Source organism: Ovis aries, chromosome 22 (assembly GCF_016772045.2).
Source record: "Ovis aries strain OAR_USU_Benz2616 breed Rambouillet chromosome 22, ARS-UI_Ramb_v3.0, whole genome shotgun sequence".
NCBI classification, from domain to species: domain Eukaryota; kingdom Metazoa; phylum Chordata; class Mammalia; order Artiodactyla; family Bovidae; genus Ovis; species Ovis aries.
In genome coordinates, this window is record NC_056075.1 from 46,042,006 (window position 1) to 46,059,220 (window position 17,215).

Below are 17,215 nucleotides of genomic sequence, written 5' to 3' on the forward strand. Positions count from 1 at the left end.
TCTCTGTTCTTGGTTTGCAGGGGGCAGCGCTGAAGTACTTGCCAACTATTGTCAACGACGTGAAATTGGTATTTGATCCCAAAGAGCTCAGGTAAGGAAGCACCCAGGGCGAAGGCTTCCCACGTACCGTGCTTGGCCTCCTTTAGTTCATGCGATGCCCAGGGTTCTGGCTCATATCCACGTAGGTCCGTGCCCTGAATCCTTCTGGAACATGCTCTAGCTCATTATGTCTTTATGTGAAAAAGGAATCATCTATCAACAGTCACAGTAGTTTCTTTAGAAGATTAATTTTAGCTTCACGCATAAATAATACAAATTTGGCATTTTGCATCCTTTAGAGTTGAAAATTCAATTCATGGTTCTTGGGTTTGGGTTTTGTTTTCTGCACCTAAACGTTTTGACACAGGAACTTTAGTTTTCGTGTCTCACCTCCTCCACACAGCTTCTCTCCAGGGGTTTCCTGACCGAGAGCAGTGAACCTCAGACAGAGCAGCCGGAGGTTGTCAGTTAAGGTTATACTAAAACCAAAACCAAACCAAACCAAACTCCAGGCAAGGTGGACGTTGGCTGTCAGACCTCGGAGTCACGCTGGGGATGGAATCCTTCCTTTCACCTTTCAGTGTTGCTACCATCCCTGTCTAAGCCCAGTCTCAGGTGTACACCATGCAGACGTCACTGCATTTGGAAAAGAGGTGCCATGAGCAAGTGGGTACATGGACTCTGTGACCCCAGACATCACAGCACAGTCCTCATCTGATCCTTGATTGGATTTTCTTAAAATTAATTTATGTTAATTGGAGGCTAATTACTTTACAATATTATGGTGGTTTTTGCCATACATTGACATGAATCAGCCATGGGTGTACATGTGTCCCCCATCCTGAACCCCCACCCTCCCCACCCCACGCCATCCCATCCCTCAGGGTCATCCCAATGCACTGGCCCTGAGCGCCCCGTCTCATGCATCGAACCTGGACTGGCGATTTGATTTAACAGTTGATACAGTAAACTTATCCCCAGGTAATGGCACCATTTGACCAGCCAGAAAAGCCCCCCTACATACTGGCACAGGGCCCTGTGTCCCCATGGAGTGAAAAATGGAGTGAAAAGCGGTCTTCCTCCCTGCACTTTATGTCCACCATAGGTCACTCCTGCTCTGGGAGTGAGGGGCGAGGGGCTCCTGGGGAGCTGCTCACCTCATGAATCATCTCGTGTCTGATGTGCCCAAGGATTTAGTGTCCCACGTGGACACATTTGTTTGTGGCCCCTGGGCACCGACAGTGCCAGTTCTAGCTTAACAGGCGCTCGATGAGAAAAGGAGGAACAAACGGGCCCTTGGGCACCGTGTCTGCCCGCTTAGGCCTCTGCACGCCCGGCTCTCAGACAGTGGTCAAGGCAATAGCAGCCCCACTGGGTCCCGGGACTTGCTGAATGTCGGGCTCCTTCCCAGATCTTTTGAATTAGAAATTGCGGTGGGGTGCAGCCATTTGGCTTCAAAGATCCCTCCAGGTGCTTCCAATGAATGCTCCTGTTTGAGAACCTCAGATATGGAGAAAGCGGAATGGATGGGGAGCTGAGGTTTGGTGGGTCATGGCCTCACTCTGGGCCTGCCTTCCTGGGGCTCAAGGGCCAGGCCTTCGCTCATTATTGGGGTGACATCCATGTTCACAGCTGGTGCGTGTGCCTTGTGCCTGAGGACCACCCCCCCGCCCTTCCCCAGGACCAGTGCCATCTGCTCTTGGGCCCTTGACTCTTTCTGCATGCGTGGGTTCTTCTTCAATGACTTTGAAAATCATGGATGTGTTTTTCCCTCTTTGGAAGATTGAGTCATGTTGTGATGATACAGAAGAAATCACAGAGGAGAATAGCTCAAAGTTATAATGATTCCATGATGATCTGGATCCTTCCGGTTATCTTCTGTGCATGCACGTGCGCACACACACACACACACACACACCCCCGTACACCTCTAAATGAATTCCACATTGCATTCTGTAGTTTACAATAGACTTCCTGCACTGAAGACATCTTGGTTTCCCACATCCCGAAGGAGACTTCTACACCATTACCATAATCTAACGTCAGAACAGTTTCATCACCCCAGTAAGATTCCTCATGCCTGTGAAGAGTCACTGCCCACTCCCACTCCAGTGCTCGGCAACCGCTAATCTTTCTGTCTGTATAGGTTTGCCTTTTCTGGGCATTTCATATAAGCAAAGTCACACAATATGTGGCCTTTTGTGACAGGCTTCTTTCACTTAGTGTAATGTGTTCAAGGTCTGTGAATGTCAGAAATTAATTTTTTTTTTAATGGGTGAAGTGTTTATCCATTCATCAGTTGATGGACATCTGGGTTTTTCCATTTTTCACGTGTAATGGATAGCGTTTCTTTGATTCATGCACAGGGCTCTGGGTGGAAATATGTTTTCATTTCTGCGTATACACCTAGAGGTGCAAGTGCTGGGTCTGATGGTAACTATGGTAACATTTTCAGAAACTGCCAGACAGTATTCCTAAGTGGTTGCCCCGTGCTGCCTTCCCACCAGCATGGCATGAGGGTACTGGCTCCTTCATATCCTAGCCAACACTTGGTATTGGTGCTCCTTTCAGTTATGGCCATTTTAGTGGGTGTGAAATGAACAATAACATCATAAAGCATCATTCTTTGGGGTGAGATTTTGGTCCATACTATATAATGGGCCTCATTCAACATTCTGGTGGCTCTTATTGACCACTCAGTGAGCTCACGTCTCAGTACCATCTCGTATTCTGTTGGGTCATTTTGTAGTATATCCTTCAACTCTCTCCCTTGGGTTTTTCCTTTTACAGCAAAATGTTTACTGATTTCATCCTAAATGTCCCCGTGGGTTTGCTGACCATTCAGAAGCTGTATTGCTTGATTGAAATAATTCACAGTGACCTCTTCACACAGCATGGTGAGTGAAACCCTGAGAATCACTAAATTGTCACATTAATCATTGTCTGGAGACCTTGACCCTTCTGAATTCTCTCTTTGTCAAAAGGAGTGGGGAGTTTGCCCCCTATTAAAACAGCTGCGTCACAAGAAAGGAAGATTTAGCCCTTGCCAGCGAATGGTAATTGACATCTACTGTAGGTAATAGATCATTGAGAAATGAAGGCCAATCCTCGTAGTTTGGAATTTAGGTGTATATCAAGGCCCTCGGATAATCAGCATACATTGTAGCCTTTAAGATGTGTGATTATCTATCCTGGGGAGGCAATCACTGACTTCCATTGAGATGATTGCAATGAAAAGTTTCAAATTTTCTTTCAACCTCGAAGTAATGGTTCTGTCTTAGCCTGAACTTAGCATTTTGTGACAGGGCTTCCTCAAACCCTGCGCAAAGGAGAAAGAATTTGAATGATTCCTCAACTCATTTATCCTGAGGACACTTTATGTTTCCACATGTTATCTCCCTACCCTTTTTTATTAATCACTTTCTTTCTGTTTGGACAGATTGAATTAATATTTTACACTTGTCAAGAAGTTATATTGAAAGCTTAAGACCTTTGCATAATCCCACGGCCTTCCTCATTTATTGGAGGGAGACGGGAAGGCTGTTGAGTGACATTCTGATGGAACGGCACTCATTTTTCCTGCTCCATTTCTGTCCCACTGTTTGGCCTTTCCTTTCATTTTCTTCTGTCCTCATGTGTGGTGTTGTTCCAGAGACGGAGCAGCTCAGTTTCCTGTGCAGAACTCAGTGTGTCTGGTCAATCGTTTGTGCCATCTGGACTACTGGACCCTATGGTTTTATCTTATCTCTTGATTGAACTTTATACAATTCCCTGTAGTCTATACTTATAGCGAAGGCTTAGGCTAAGAGGAAATGTTAAGACTTCGTCTGAGTGGGAGTGTTTTTCTGGAGAAAGCACATGAAGCCAAGAAGTGAGTGGCTTTCTGCAGCCCTTCCAAACATCATTCTCTATTTGTCACTTGCGTAAAAGAAAGTCAACTCTGTCACCATTGCTTGTGACTTAGAGCTCACACATCTCCTTAAGCCGGTACTCCAACGGTCCGTGTTTCAAGCTCTCCTTGGAAGGCTGGATATTGAATTGCTCATTCTTCAGGTGTTACTAAAGCTTGGGGACTCTTTGGGGCCCTTGGTGGGGCATGGTGGTAGAGGTGATTTGTGAAGACGTGGCCTCATTGTTTCTTTCCATATCAACTAAACTTGATGCCACAGCAGGTAAAATCCCCTGAAAATTTTATATCTGGATCTTATTAGGGAGATTACTAATATCTCTTCTTCCAGCCATCCAACCCTAAGACACACACACACACACACGTCCACCACTATTACCATCAACTTTTCTGAGTTAACAATTGTCAGAAAGTAACAATCATTAAGGATTAACTGTACTTGGCTTCCCTGGTGGCTCAGACGGTAAAGCGTCTGCCTGCAATGAGGGAGACCTGGGTTCGATCTCTGGGTTGGGAAAATTTCTTGGAGAAGAAAATGGCCATCCACGCCAGTACTCTTGCCTGGAAAATCCTGTTAGGCTCCTCCGTCCATGGTGTGGCAAAGTGTTGGATGCAACTGAGCGACTTCACTTCTTTTCGTACTTATCTTTTACTGAGTGTTTTTATAGGGAAGACCTTTTTGCAGACAAATGACAGTTATTTCAAAATTTCTGTTGAACACTCTGTCCCACATGCCAAATGAATGAGGTCCTTTTGAGTAGGGACCTAAGGCATAAACAGTTCAGTTAAACATACTAAAATAGATCTGCTTTTAAGAATGTATTTCAGGGAGGTGTTTTCTTCTGTGGAAGCTTACACGTTTTTAGCTAGTAGATCTCGCGAAGGCAAACCTAGGATTTGTTTTTGAGGATTATGGCAGTCTGTGTGTTTGGCAGTTGCTTTCTTTATTGTCCTCAATTTCTGTTCTCATTCTTGTTTTATGTCTTTTTTTTTTTTTTAATCTTAGACTGCCTTAAGCCTTGTTTAGAAACATGGAGCATAAAAATAAATATTTAGCTTTGTTTGACAGGGAATTACCAGGATATATCATATTTTAGAATGATCAACTTAGTATCTTTCTAGATATCACAGAGGTTGGAATCGAATCTCAATAGCCAGATGTACCCAAGGTAGTCAATGAGATCGTAGGAAATAAATGAATCCAGAATTATCATGGGCAGTGATGAATGAGCCAAAATTAGCCTGAAGCTTCGTGTCTTACACGCAGCTCTAGAACTGTCCCATTATTAGATGATGTCTGAGCCATAATTGGCTCCCCAAATGTACTTCCAGACACTTACTGGCTGCCTGGAAGCATTTCAGAATGTGCTGTCCAATGTAGAAATGGCCCCGTGTACAGGCTTTGAGTTTTCACAATCTTTTTGGGCAAAGACAGCAAAAACAACCTTGATTTTTCTCACCTCAGACTCCTTGCATCTTCAGAGTTACCAAGAGCCATTTACCCCCTTGTCAGGAAAGATGTAACACTGGAAATCTTCCAGTTGGTTTGTTCTTACAATGTCATTGCTTGTGCAAAATATTCTGTGCCACATTTGGTATAAATATTTAAAGGCAAACTGTTTTCTGATGAGATACGATGGCTGTGAGTGTCTTCCCTTGTTCCATTCCTTGTTAATTTGTAAAAAATGTAGTTGCCCATGCCCTCTTTCCTGATCCAAGTGGGAACGCTCAAACTAGCTCCCTTGGTGTCTAGATCTTCAGAATGCATCCTGGCCAGATTCGGCAGCGCCAGCTGCGGACTGCGCTGGATGGTCTGCGTTCTCGGGGGGTGTGGTTGGAGGGGCTCCCTGTCTGGCTCCTCCGGCTCCCCTATTGGGTTCTGGGGGTGTGTCTTTGCTCATCAGCATGCGTGTTGCTCCTCTGATAGCAGAGACTCTGTTGCTTTGCTCCAAAACGCTTCTTTCCATCTCCCTCCAATATCAAAGATATTCCAGTCTCATCTTGATGGGAATAGCAAGCTGATTTGGGTGCAGTGGGGCTGGGAGTGAATTCTGAGATGGGCATTGCCTCTCTGCAGGAAAGCCTTCCCTTGCCAGGTGTGGGTCCCAGCAGGCCAAGGCTTACAGGGTACAGGTTAGCTCAGCCTGCTCCTCTTCTGTCCTCTTAAAGGACCAGGAATCAGAGGATCCAGCTGAGTTTGTTAGGCTACAGCAGGAGAAGTGTCTTTTGGCAAAGACAGTTGTGTTTGGCCCGAACTGGTCTGGACATCACGGGCACTGTCGCTGCCATCTGTTCACAGCTGTACGAGTTGCGATGCTCCTTCTGAGTCAGGTCCTTGCAGCTCCTGTTACCTCCATATCCTCTACCCTGATCCGAAGGAAACTGGAGTCCTTTACAGAGCTGTCCTTCCCACTGCTCATTAACAGTTGCCATCCTTAGAAGACTATACCTCCTTGGCAGAACAGAGGATATATTCTGCATTATAGATGCAAGTGTGGCTGTGGATTTGAGTTTTGGCTTTTGTATTCGGGAAACAGAGCTCGCAATGTAGAGATCTCCCCCTAGTATAAGAAGGCTGTTCAGAAGCCGGAGCGTGGACCTGGCCATCCTGAGTGTTGGCTGTGGTAGATGACTGATGGCGTCAGTGTCTCAGCCCCTCTGGAGACCGCCAGAGAACTCGGAGCTCAGGACTGGCTGTTGGCCACATCAGCCTTTTCTCTGTGTTCTGCCTGTCTTCCTTTGCTTTGTTTACAAAAGAAAATGAATGACTGGCTTGCATCATTTCTTCTATAAATGATTTTGTGTGTGTGTTAGTCACTCAGTCGTATCTGACTCTTTTGTGACCCCATGGACTGTAGCCCGCCAAGCCCCTCTGTCCATGGGATTCTCCAGACAAGGATACTGGAGTGACCTGCCATTCCCTTTTCCAGCAGATCTTCCCAACCCAGGGATCGAACCTGGGTCTCACGTATTGCAGGCAGATTCTTTACTGTCTGAGCCACCAGGGTAGTGGCTTCCCCATTATTTTGCTTCCTCATTACTAAAGAACTACATGTTTCTGAGCTCTTCTCTGTAATGAGGGCAGGCAGCCCATAAGAGGATTGCAAGCGTGTGTGGACTTTGTGATCAGATTGCCTGCGTTCACATCCTACCTCTGTGACCTGCTAACTCAGTGACCTCTGCTAAGTTACCCTCCAGGCTTCAGTTTCTCCAGCTGCCCTTTTCCTCTTGCCAAGATTACATTACCTGCAGATTGATAAATGTGTGATACTGAGATCTGCACTCAGCATTTAATGCACATTCAATAAATGTTAGGCCTGTCTCTTCATTTTTGTTGAAGATTTCATAGAAAAATAGCAGATGAGACCTTGTCCTTGTTGAGGAAGGTATTATCATGTCAAATACATGCTGAAAGAAAATTGGTGAAAAGAAGATAGATTCAGATCAAATACTGAAAGGGATTAAATAGGGAGCTTCCCCCGAGAGGCGCTCAGATCACCGTGCAGGGAATACCCCGGCCATGCTGCCCACGGCTCCTGTGGCCACTCTCCACACTGTGTGCTCATCGCCTGGTTCTGCAGGGAATACCCCGGCCATGCTGCCCACGGCTCCTCTGGCCACTCTCCACACTGTGTGCTCATCGCCTGCTTTCCTTCTAGGCTTGCTTATTTTCTGTGGTCCTTCCTTGAGATGAGGGGGCTTTGATCATGGCCCTGTTGTTTTTCTATTGCTGCTACCTAGAACAAGGCCTTCAAGCCAGTTTATATATGAACTGAGAACTTCCAAATGTTCAAGCTGGGTTTAATAAAAACAGAGGAACCAAAGAGCAAATTGCCAACATTTGTTGGACCATAGAGAAAACAAGAGAATTCCAAAAAAACCTCTACTTCTACATCATTGACTACGGGAAAGCCTTTGACTGTGTGGATCACAACAAACTGTGGAAAATTTTTAAAGAGATGGGAATACCAGACCACTTTGGCTGTCTGCTGAGTATGCGGGTCAAGAAGCAACAAAGAGAAACAGACATGGAAAAACGGACTGATTCAGAATCAGGAAAGGAGTATGTATATTGTCACCCTGCTTATTTAAATTCTATGCAGAGTTCACCATGCTAAATGCTAGGTTGGATGAATCACTTCTCTGGTGGCTCAGCTGGTAAGGAATCCGCCTGCAATGCAGGAGACCCCCATTCGATCCCTGTGTCAGAAAGATCCTCTGGAGAAGGGATAGGCTATCCACTCTGGTATTCTTGAACTTCTCTGGTGGCTCAGCTGGTAAAGAGTTAGCCTGCAATGCAGGAGATCTGGGTTCGATCCCTGGGTCTGGAAGATCCTCTGGAGAAGGGAACAGCTACCCACTCCGGTATTCTGGCCTGGAGAATTCCATGGACTGTTTAGTTCATGGGGTCACAAAGAGTTGGACATGACTGAGCAACTTTCACAGGAATCACAGGCTGGAATCAAGATTACTAAGAGAAATCTCAACAACCTCAGATATGCAGATGACACCACCCTAATGGCAGAAAGTGAAGAGGAACTAAAGAGTCTCTTGATGAAGGTGAGAGAGGAAAGTGAAAAAGGTGGCTAGAAACTCAACATTGAAAAAACTAAGATCATGGTACCTGGTCCCATCACTTCATGGCAGATAGAAAGGCAAAAAGTGGAAGCACTGGCAAATTTTTCTTCCTTGGGCTCCAGAATCACTGCGAATGGTGACTGCAGCCATAAAATTAAAAGACCTTCACTCCTTGGAAGGAAAGCTATGACTAACCTAGACAGCAGATTAAAAAACAAAGATAACACTAGCCAACAAAGTTCTGTATAGTGAAAGCTGTGGTTTTTCCAGTAGTCATGTATAGATTTGAGAGTTAATCCATAAAGAATGCTGACAGCCGAAGAATTGTTGCTTTCTAATTCTGGTGCTGGAGACGACTCTTGAGAATCCCTGGACTGCAAGGATATCAAAGAAGTCAATACTAAAGGAAATCAATCCTGAATAGTCACTGGAAGGACTAATGCTGAAGCTGAAGCTCCAGTGCTTTGACCATCTGATGAGAAGAGCTGACTCTTTTGGAAAAGACCCTGATGCGGGGAAAGGTTGAAGGCAAAAGGAGAAGGTCGTGGTAGCGGATGAGATGGTCGGGTGGCATCATCGGCTCAGTGAGCATGAATGTGAACAAACTCTGGGAGGCAGTGCAGGGCCAAGGTGCCTGGTGTGCCAGTCCACGGAGTGGCAAGGATTCAGGAGTGAGCAACAGCAGCAAAACAGGGCTTGGCTCATGATGCGAGTTTATTGAATGTTCACGCCCAGCACGTCTTTCCCTGGGGAGCAGTGCAGAGAAGAAAGCATGGCGTGCGTGTCGGGTTCACTTGCTCTAAGGGAGGGCACGTCCTGTGTTTGTGTGGGGGAAGATGGCCTTCTCTCCCTGTCTAGGCTCTGAGTGGGTTGCTCATGGAGTAGGGAGGACCTGTCTTTAAGGAGAAGTAACAGAAGGAGAGAAGGAAGACGGTGAGAGACCTGAGGTACAGAGGGCCATCTGTGAGCAGTTGTGTAAAGTTAAGGTCGTGGTCTCTTTGCTTTCAATTTTATTATTTCCCTGTTTTGTGGAAAGAAGAATTTCAACAAGGGACAGTTGAAGATGGCTCTTCTTTAAAATTACGGAGAAACTTGAACATACAGGAAAATGAGAAGAGTGTAATAACGAATGCCTATGTTCCCCTCACTGGGCTTCAGATGCTAGTAAGTTGTAGTCCTGTTTTTTATCTCTGTGCCTGTCCCCTAGATGTTTTTATTTTTAAATATATTTTATTGAAATACAGTTGACTTACGGCGTTGTTCATTACTGCTGTACAGCCAAGTGATTCCGTCACACACACACGCGCACACACACACACACACACACATACACACTACATTTGCTGCTGTTCAGTCGCTCAGTCGTGTCTGAGTCTTTGTGACCCCACGGACTGCAGCATGCCAGGGTCCTCTGTCCTTCACTGTCTTTTTCATGTTCTTTTCCATTATGGTTTATTCCCAGGATATTGCATATAGTTCCCTGTGCTATGCAGTAGGACTTTGTAGTTGATCCATTCTATGTCTAATAGCTTGCATCTGCTCATCCCAAATTCATCCCAACTAATCCCAATGCATTCCTCCCCTCACGCTCCCCCAGATAGGCTGAAGCAAATCCTAGCCTTCACAGTGTTTCGGGAGGGTGGCTTTTTAAATGTGAGCCTGTAGTCAGAAGAGATGGCATTGTTTCAGAAGAGGAAGGAGGTGCGGAGGGGCTGGTCCCTATGCTGATGTCAGGAGCCCTGGGCTGTTCCTGTTCCTGGTCCCTGGCTGAGGGGAAGGGCTTGGGCTCTTTATCCTGCCCTGTGTGGACAGCCGGGGAATGGACAGGAATGGCTCCAAGCATTGTCTAGAGATGTGATCTGACTACTTGAAAGCTGGTTAAATAGATTTTGTGCTTCACAGAAAGGTAACTCTTCCAAATAATCTGTGGCATGGAGTGAGCAGACTTTTAAATCAAGTTAAAATAGAAGGAAAGGTCAAAGCTTCATCCTTTGTATATTTGTAGCTTTGTTCCCATGTGATTACATAGTTGCCCACCTATCTGACAAAAGCTATGAAGATTAAAGCTTCAATCCTATTATAGAAATGAAAGGTTTCAGTGTAATTAAATTAACATAAACACAAGGACACTATGGTTTGGGATTTATGCTGACAAAAATATTTCACATTAATGTTATAGAAACTGGAATAAAAGAAATCAAGCTGAGATAGCATTGACTTAAATTTGTCAAGCACATTGGGCATACTTGCAAACAGCTGAAGTGGAGACATTCTATTACCCACATGGGCTCCTTTCTGCTGTGCTTCTGCACCTGAGACCTGAGGAAAGCTCATTCCAGTAACACTGAATTTCCTTGCCTTTCAGGATCTAGTTTTTCTATATTCTCATATTGAAAGTGACAGAAGTAACTGACAGATTTTCTTTCAGTTCAGTTCAGTTCAGTCGCTCAATCATGTCCGGCTCTTTGTGACCCCATGATCTGTAGCACGCCAGGCTTCCCTGTCCATCACCAACTCCTGAAGCTGGCTCCAACTCATATTCCTTGAGTCAGTGATGCCATCCAACCATCTCATCCTGTCTTCCCCTTTTCCTCCCACCTTCAGTCTTTCCCAGCATCAGGGTCTTTTCTGAAAAGTCAGTTCTTCACATTACGTGGCCAAAGTATTAGAGCTTCAACTTCAGCATCAGTCCTTCCAATGAATATTCAGGACTGATTTCCTTTAGGATTGACTGGTTGGATCTCCTTGCAGTCTAAGGGACTCTCAGGAGCCTTCTTCAACAGCACAGTTCAAAAGCATCCATTCTTTGGCGCTCAGCTTTCTTTATGGTCCAGCTCTCACATTCATACATGACTACAGGAAAAACCATAGCTTTGACTAGACAGAAGTTTGTCAGCAAAGTAATGTCTCTGCTTTTAAATATACTGTTTAGGTTTGTCATAGCTTTTCTTCCAAGGAGCAAGTGTCTTTTAATTTTGTGGCTGCAGTTACCATCTGCAGTGCTTTTGGAGCCCAAGAAAGTAGTCTGTCAGTGTTTTCATTGTTCACCCATCTATTTGCCATGAAGTGATGGGACCAGATGCCATGATCTTAGTTTTTTGAATGTTGAGTTTTAAGTCAGTTTTTTCACTCTCCTCTTTCACTTTCATCAAGAGGCTCTTTAGTTCCTCTTCACTTTCTGCTGTAAGGGTGGTGTCATCTGAATATCTGATGTTATTGACATCTCTCCCAACAATCTTGATTCTAGTTTATGCTTCATCCAGTCTGGCATTTCTCATGATGTGCTCTGCATATAACTTAAATAAGCAGGGTGACAGTGTACAGCCTTGACGTACTCCTTCCCCAATTTGGAATCAGTCTGTTGTTCCATGTTTGGTTCTAACTGTTGATACTTGACCTACATACATATTTCTCAGGAGGCAGGTAAGGCAGTCTGTTATTCCTCTGTCTCTAAAAATTTTCCATAGTTTGTTGTGGTCCATAGAGTCAAAGGCTTTGGTGTAATCAGTAAAGCAGAAGTAGATATTTTTCTGGCATTCTCTTGCTTTTTCTATGATCCAGTGGATGCTGGCAATTTGATCTCTTTGCCTTTTCTAAATCCAGCTTGAATATCTGGAAGTTCTCGGTTCACGTACTGTTGAAGCCTCACTTGGAGAATTTTGAGCATTAGTTTGTTATCATTTGAGATGAGTGCAATTGTGCAGTAGTTTGAACCTTCTTTGGCATTGCCTCTCTTTGGGATTGGAATGGAAAGTGACCTTTTCTAGTCCTGTGGCCACTGCTGAGTTTTCCAAATTTATTGGCATTTTGAGTGCAGCACTTTCACAGCATCATCTTTTAGGATTTGAGATAGCTCAGATGGAATTCCATCACCTCTGCTAGTTTTATTCATAGTGATGCTTTGTAACACCAACTTGACTTCACATTCCAGGATGTCTGGCTCTAGGTGAGTGATCACACCATCGTGGTTATCTGGATCATGAAGATCTTTTTTGTACAGTTCTTCTGTGTATTCTTGCCAGCTCTTCTTAATATCTTCTGCTTCTGTTAGGTCCATACCATTTCTGTGCTTCATTGTGCCCTTTCAGCTTTGCATGAAATGTTCCCTTGGTATCTCTGATTTTCTTGAAGAGATCTCAAGTCTTTTCCATTGTATTGTTTTCCTCTATCTCTTTGCATTGAGTCCTTAGAAAGCCTTTCTTATCTCTCCTTGACTTCTTTGAAACTCTGCATTCAGATGGGAATATCTTTCCTTTTCTCCTTTGCCTTTTGCTTCTCTTCATTTCTTAGCTATTTGTAAGGCCTACTGAGACAACACGGTCCACTGGAGAAGGGAATGGTAAACCACTTCAGTATTCTTGCCTTGAGAAGCCCATGAACAGTATTTCCTTCAGAACTGAAATATACTTACCTTGTGTCATAAGTTGTTTTTACAGGGTAGTAAGGTTTGGAGAGTAAAGATTTGGAGACTTAGTGGCAACACTATCTCTTTCCAGTCTTGATAGTAGTTTGGTTTAGTACTGTTGGTGAATTACTTTGGTTTTAGCTTTACTATTCATTGGGACCCCTTTGTTTGTTTTTATTTTTTCCCCTGATGTTTGCCATCTGGCAGTGAGGAGGAATGGACAGTGTGGCACCCCCTCGTTCTCTGGCCGTCCCTGTGGCTCTGTCCTCCAGTGTAACGAATAGGCTCCTCTTAGACAGTATTCAGCAGCCTCATCAAACCTCACTTGTCTTCCATTTTTGAACAGTACAGAGCTTCTTTAAAATGTAGGCCTAGAGAGCTTAAAAATTATTTCCCTCATTCTTATTTTCAGGTGATTGAGTCTTCCAGTTATCAAGCAGAGGTGAGAACATTACTTACAGCAACCCTCGAAAATCTGAGGCCAAAGACTCAGATGCCTAGTGGGACTCCTAGTAGGAATGATTGGTTCAGACTTCTAGACTGTTTTCATCATCATTCCATCCAAAATAGAAAATTTATATCTCTAAACAATTACCCTGTTAATCAGTTTGTCATGCTTTAAATCGTAGAAAGGGAAACTGTGTGTTTAATACAGACCTGTAGTGAAATATACCTTCTTGATGCTTTGGATCCATAAACAAATCTCAAAAGAGGTTTCTCTTCATTGAAAGGGATCCTAAAACCAGAAGTACTCTGTCGTAGCTTTGTTAACTTGACGGATGTTACACAGAAAGAAAAATTGGGGTTGTAGTGTTGTATGTGGCAGTTACTTAATGTACCACTTGTGTAGCTTTCTGGAATACTTTAATTAGATAGTTGTGCTGAAGACTTCTAATGAACATTACCAGCTGTGAAACCCAAAGACTAATTTCTTAAATAATTATGGAATATAAATATAATTTTCTCCATTTTTTTCATGCCCTGAGAAAATTTTAATCTTTATCTGTAACATAGTGTACTTTTTCTCATCCCTAATTCAATATGTCCGTCTACAGCTTTCATTGTATGTGTTTTTGAAAACATCACTTGTTAAAACAGGGCAGTCTTTTAGAAGTGGTTTAATGAATCTGGGAGGGTGAACTCAATTTCAGTTTCTTAATTATATCCATTTAAATTCCATTATAATTTGTTGAGCACCTAGCATGTGCTCAGGACTGTTGGTGAGCAAATTTGAGTCCTCTGAGAGGCCTCAGAGCCATTTAAAAATATTTAATTGGAAAAGAGTAATTTTCTTAATTTACAGATAACCACCCAGGAGTTAACTGGCAAGTTTCACTTGGTAAGCAGAGTCCCAGGCAGGGAGCTGTCCACCACCATGGTGCTGATTAAGGACTTTCCTTGTTACAAATCCATTACCTACTCTTAAGCTGATTCGCATCCACTGTATGAGTAATGCATTCTGAAAACTGAATTCACTTCAGATGCCATATGGAACAAGATAAAATACAAGTATGTGAATAAATAAGCACATACATAAATGAAACATAAGCCGTGTAGCGTGTTGTGCTCATGTGCTTATGGAGTTTTCCTAGCCTTCTCTCTCTTTTTCTGTGTGATTAAATTGGTGGCGTCAAGTTCCTCAGGGTGCAGTTGGTCTAACCTTTATCGATAGTCTGTTGGTTCTCTGTTCTGCGCTCCCCTCTGAGTGAACTTCTGTCCCTGTTGCTTGATGTTTTGGCGCAAGGAGCAGTCTTAGAAGAGGCCGGCTTGATTGTCCCTTATCGAGTCATGCTCACACTGGCGCTAGGACTCTGAGTCTCCCCAGTTCATGGTCCCTCGTGTTGCCTACAGAAACTTGCCTGGGACAGTTGGAGGGTCCTCAACTCAGCCTGCAGTCTCCTGAGTTCTCTTTTGAGATGCTGTTTTTAAAATTTCTGTTGCATAAACTCCTCCCTGAGGGCATAGTCCTTCCCTCAAGATGGAGGGGACAGACCATAAGGTTTAGACATTGTCTTTTAACCATATAGCTCATCACTGGGACAACTAGTAGACGAGAGCTGGGCTGCACAGGCCAAGACCTATATTCTTGGTTCCCTTCACACACTTGGGTAAATGAATGCACACAACTCCCCAGCCCCATTTTTCAGTCTTTGTTTCCTCATCTTCCATACAGTACGGTTCTGCCCAAGGACTGGCAAGCCTATAGCATTCCTCTCAAAGGTCCTGAGACACCTCCTTGATGCATTTCTACCCAGAGAACAAATTCCTGGTCTGACCAGTACTTTGCACACTACCTTCCCTGGCATTTTGCTTGAGTCTTAACGAATATTTTCATCTGCCCTTTTTTTTTTTTCGGTCTGCTTTTAAATGGGACTCATTTGAGATTTTTCTCCAGTGATTCTTCTTTCATTTGACAAGGTATTTCTTATTATAATCTGAATTTGCTGAAGAATTGATGCTTTTTAATTGTGGTACTGGCGAAGACTCTTGGACTTCAAAGAGATCAAACCAGTTGATCCTAAATGAAATCACCTCTGAGTACTCATTGGAAGGATTGTTGCTGAAGCTCCGATACGTTGCCTACCTGGTATGAAGAAGCTGACTCATTGGAAAAGACCCTGATGCTGGGGAAGATTTAAGGCAGAAGGAGAAGGGAACAGCAGAGGATAAGATGGTTAAATAGTATCACCAACTCAATGGACATGAACTTGGGCAGCTCTGGGAGATGTTGGAAGACAGGGAAGCCTAGTGTGCTGCAGTCCATGGGACTGCAGAGAGTCACGCATGACTTAGTGACTGACAACAACAACATAATATTAATGAACGGTTACTCTCTATGATTACACTTCTCCAAACTGAAGGAGACAAAATATCTGCTACACCTCTCCCTTCTTTAAAAGATGACACAATTTATAAGAGGCCCTTTGGCTTCAGCCAGAAGACATATCTTTGACCAACTTCTTTTTCTCTTGTTCTACAATCTATATCTTGCCCTGTTCCCTTCCAGTTTTCAAGATACTTTTAATTGCTCTGTCACTCTCTCAATTAAAGTTTTGTGACATTGGGTACCTCAGAGCTGACAGGCAGATTATCTTATTTCCGATTATTTCAGCACTTGGCCAAGTGGTGCTGAGAATCCTCTGACCAGAATACTTACAAAAGGACTGCCTGTTGGTAGGAATAGAAACACAGAGCAGGGCAGTTGTATTTATTCCACTTCACAGATCAAGATCTAAAGTTCAGAAAGGGAAACTGATATGCTTAGGGTTACTTGATGTGAATTTACCCTGCTGGTACTGCTAATGATCACTTAGGTAAAGTGAATTAAAATGATTCTTGGAAAAATTTAATCTTCATTAGACATGTAAAGTTACCTGAATCACACATGTTTACACACGTTTACATGCATAGTCATCTGGCTTTGGGATCAGACATCTCATTCTAGTTCAGCGGCTGCCTGGTCCCTACACTGGCTGCTTGTCCCCACGTCTGTACAGCTGGGACATGAATAGATTACTCCTGTGATCCCTTCCATTGCTGGCTCTGTGTTCCGCATTTTTGGCGCTGGAAGATTTGTATAGAGGGAGAGAGTTATTTGAACAAATTGAGTCATGTGGGTACAGGGTTCTTAGGTTGTTGAAAAATGGGATGATTGTCTGAAAAAGATGGATAGCAAAGCATCCCCCGTTTATATGACTCTTGCTGTTTAATTCTCATTAAAAGTATTCGTCTGGATCTTAGTTCTGTGTAACAGGCTCAAGGTTATTAAATGCACTTTATGGATCATTTGTTTAATGTGACCAAACTAAAAATTAAGAAGCACATTATTCAGTGTTCATAAAATGAATGTTTTAAACAGACAGATTCATTCTCGTGTTTGCATCCTGCTTTGATGTAGAGCTGTAATGGAGTTATAGACGGATATTCTCCTTGGACATTTATAAGCTGATGATGCCTGTTGAATACCTTTTATAAAGATTAATATTTTTTGCTCTGTGCCCATTACCAGAGCATTAATCATCATGGCCTCAGCCTGCACAGCTGAGAATGAGCAGATGTCACATTATTGCTGTCTGTAATCAAAGTGGATCGCACTGGGGAAACGGGTGTGGAAGGCTGGCTGGTGTGTTGCAGGGCTCTGATCCCCATGGCTGATTTGCGAGGGATCTGGGCCCGGGGCTGCCTGCGCCTTCCTGGCTGTCTGGGCAGGGCTGTCAGCATTCACTCTGCATGGCAGGGAGAAGCCGGGACAACTGTGCCGCCGGGTTGTGGCTCGCTTGTAGGTC

The 17,215-nt window shown here is 43.9% G+C and overlaps 1 protein-coding gene across 2 annotated transcripts in view; it reads left to right on the forward strand.

Moving 5' to 3' along the window:
* The window catches only part of DOCK1 (dedicator of cytokinesis 1), a 569,019-nt gene that overhangs the window by 180,380 nt on the left and 371,424 nt on the right, over window positions 1-17,215 (forward strand). For both annotated transcript variants that reach the window (XM_015103500.3, XM_042238527.1), the window contains exons 24-25: window positions 21-91; window positions 2,830-2,936. In XM_015103500.3, coding sequence (XP_014958986.2) covers window positions 21-91; window positions 2,830-2,936 — 178 coding nt within the window. The remainder of the gene's footprint in view (window positions 1-20; window positions 92-2,829; window positions 2,937-17,215) is intronic.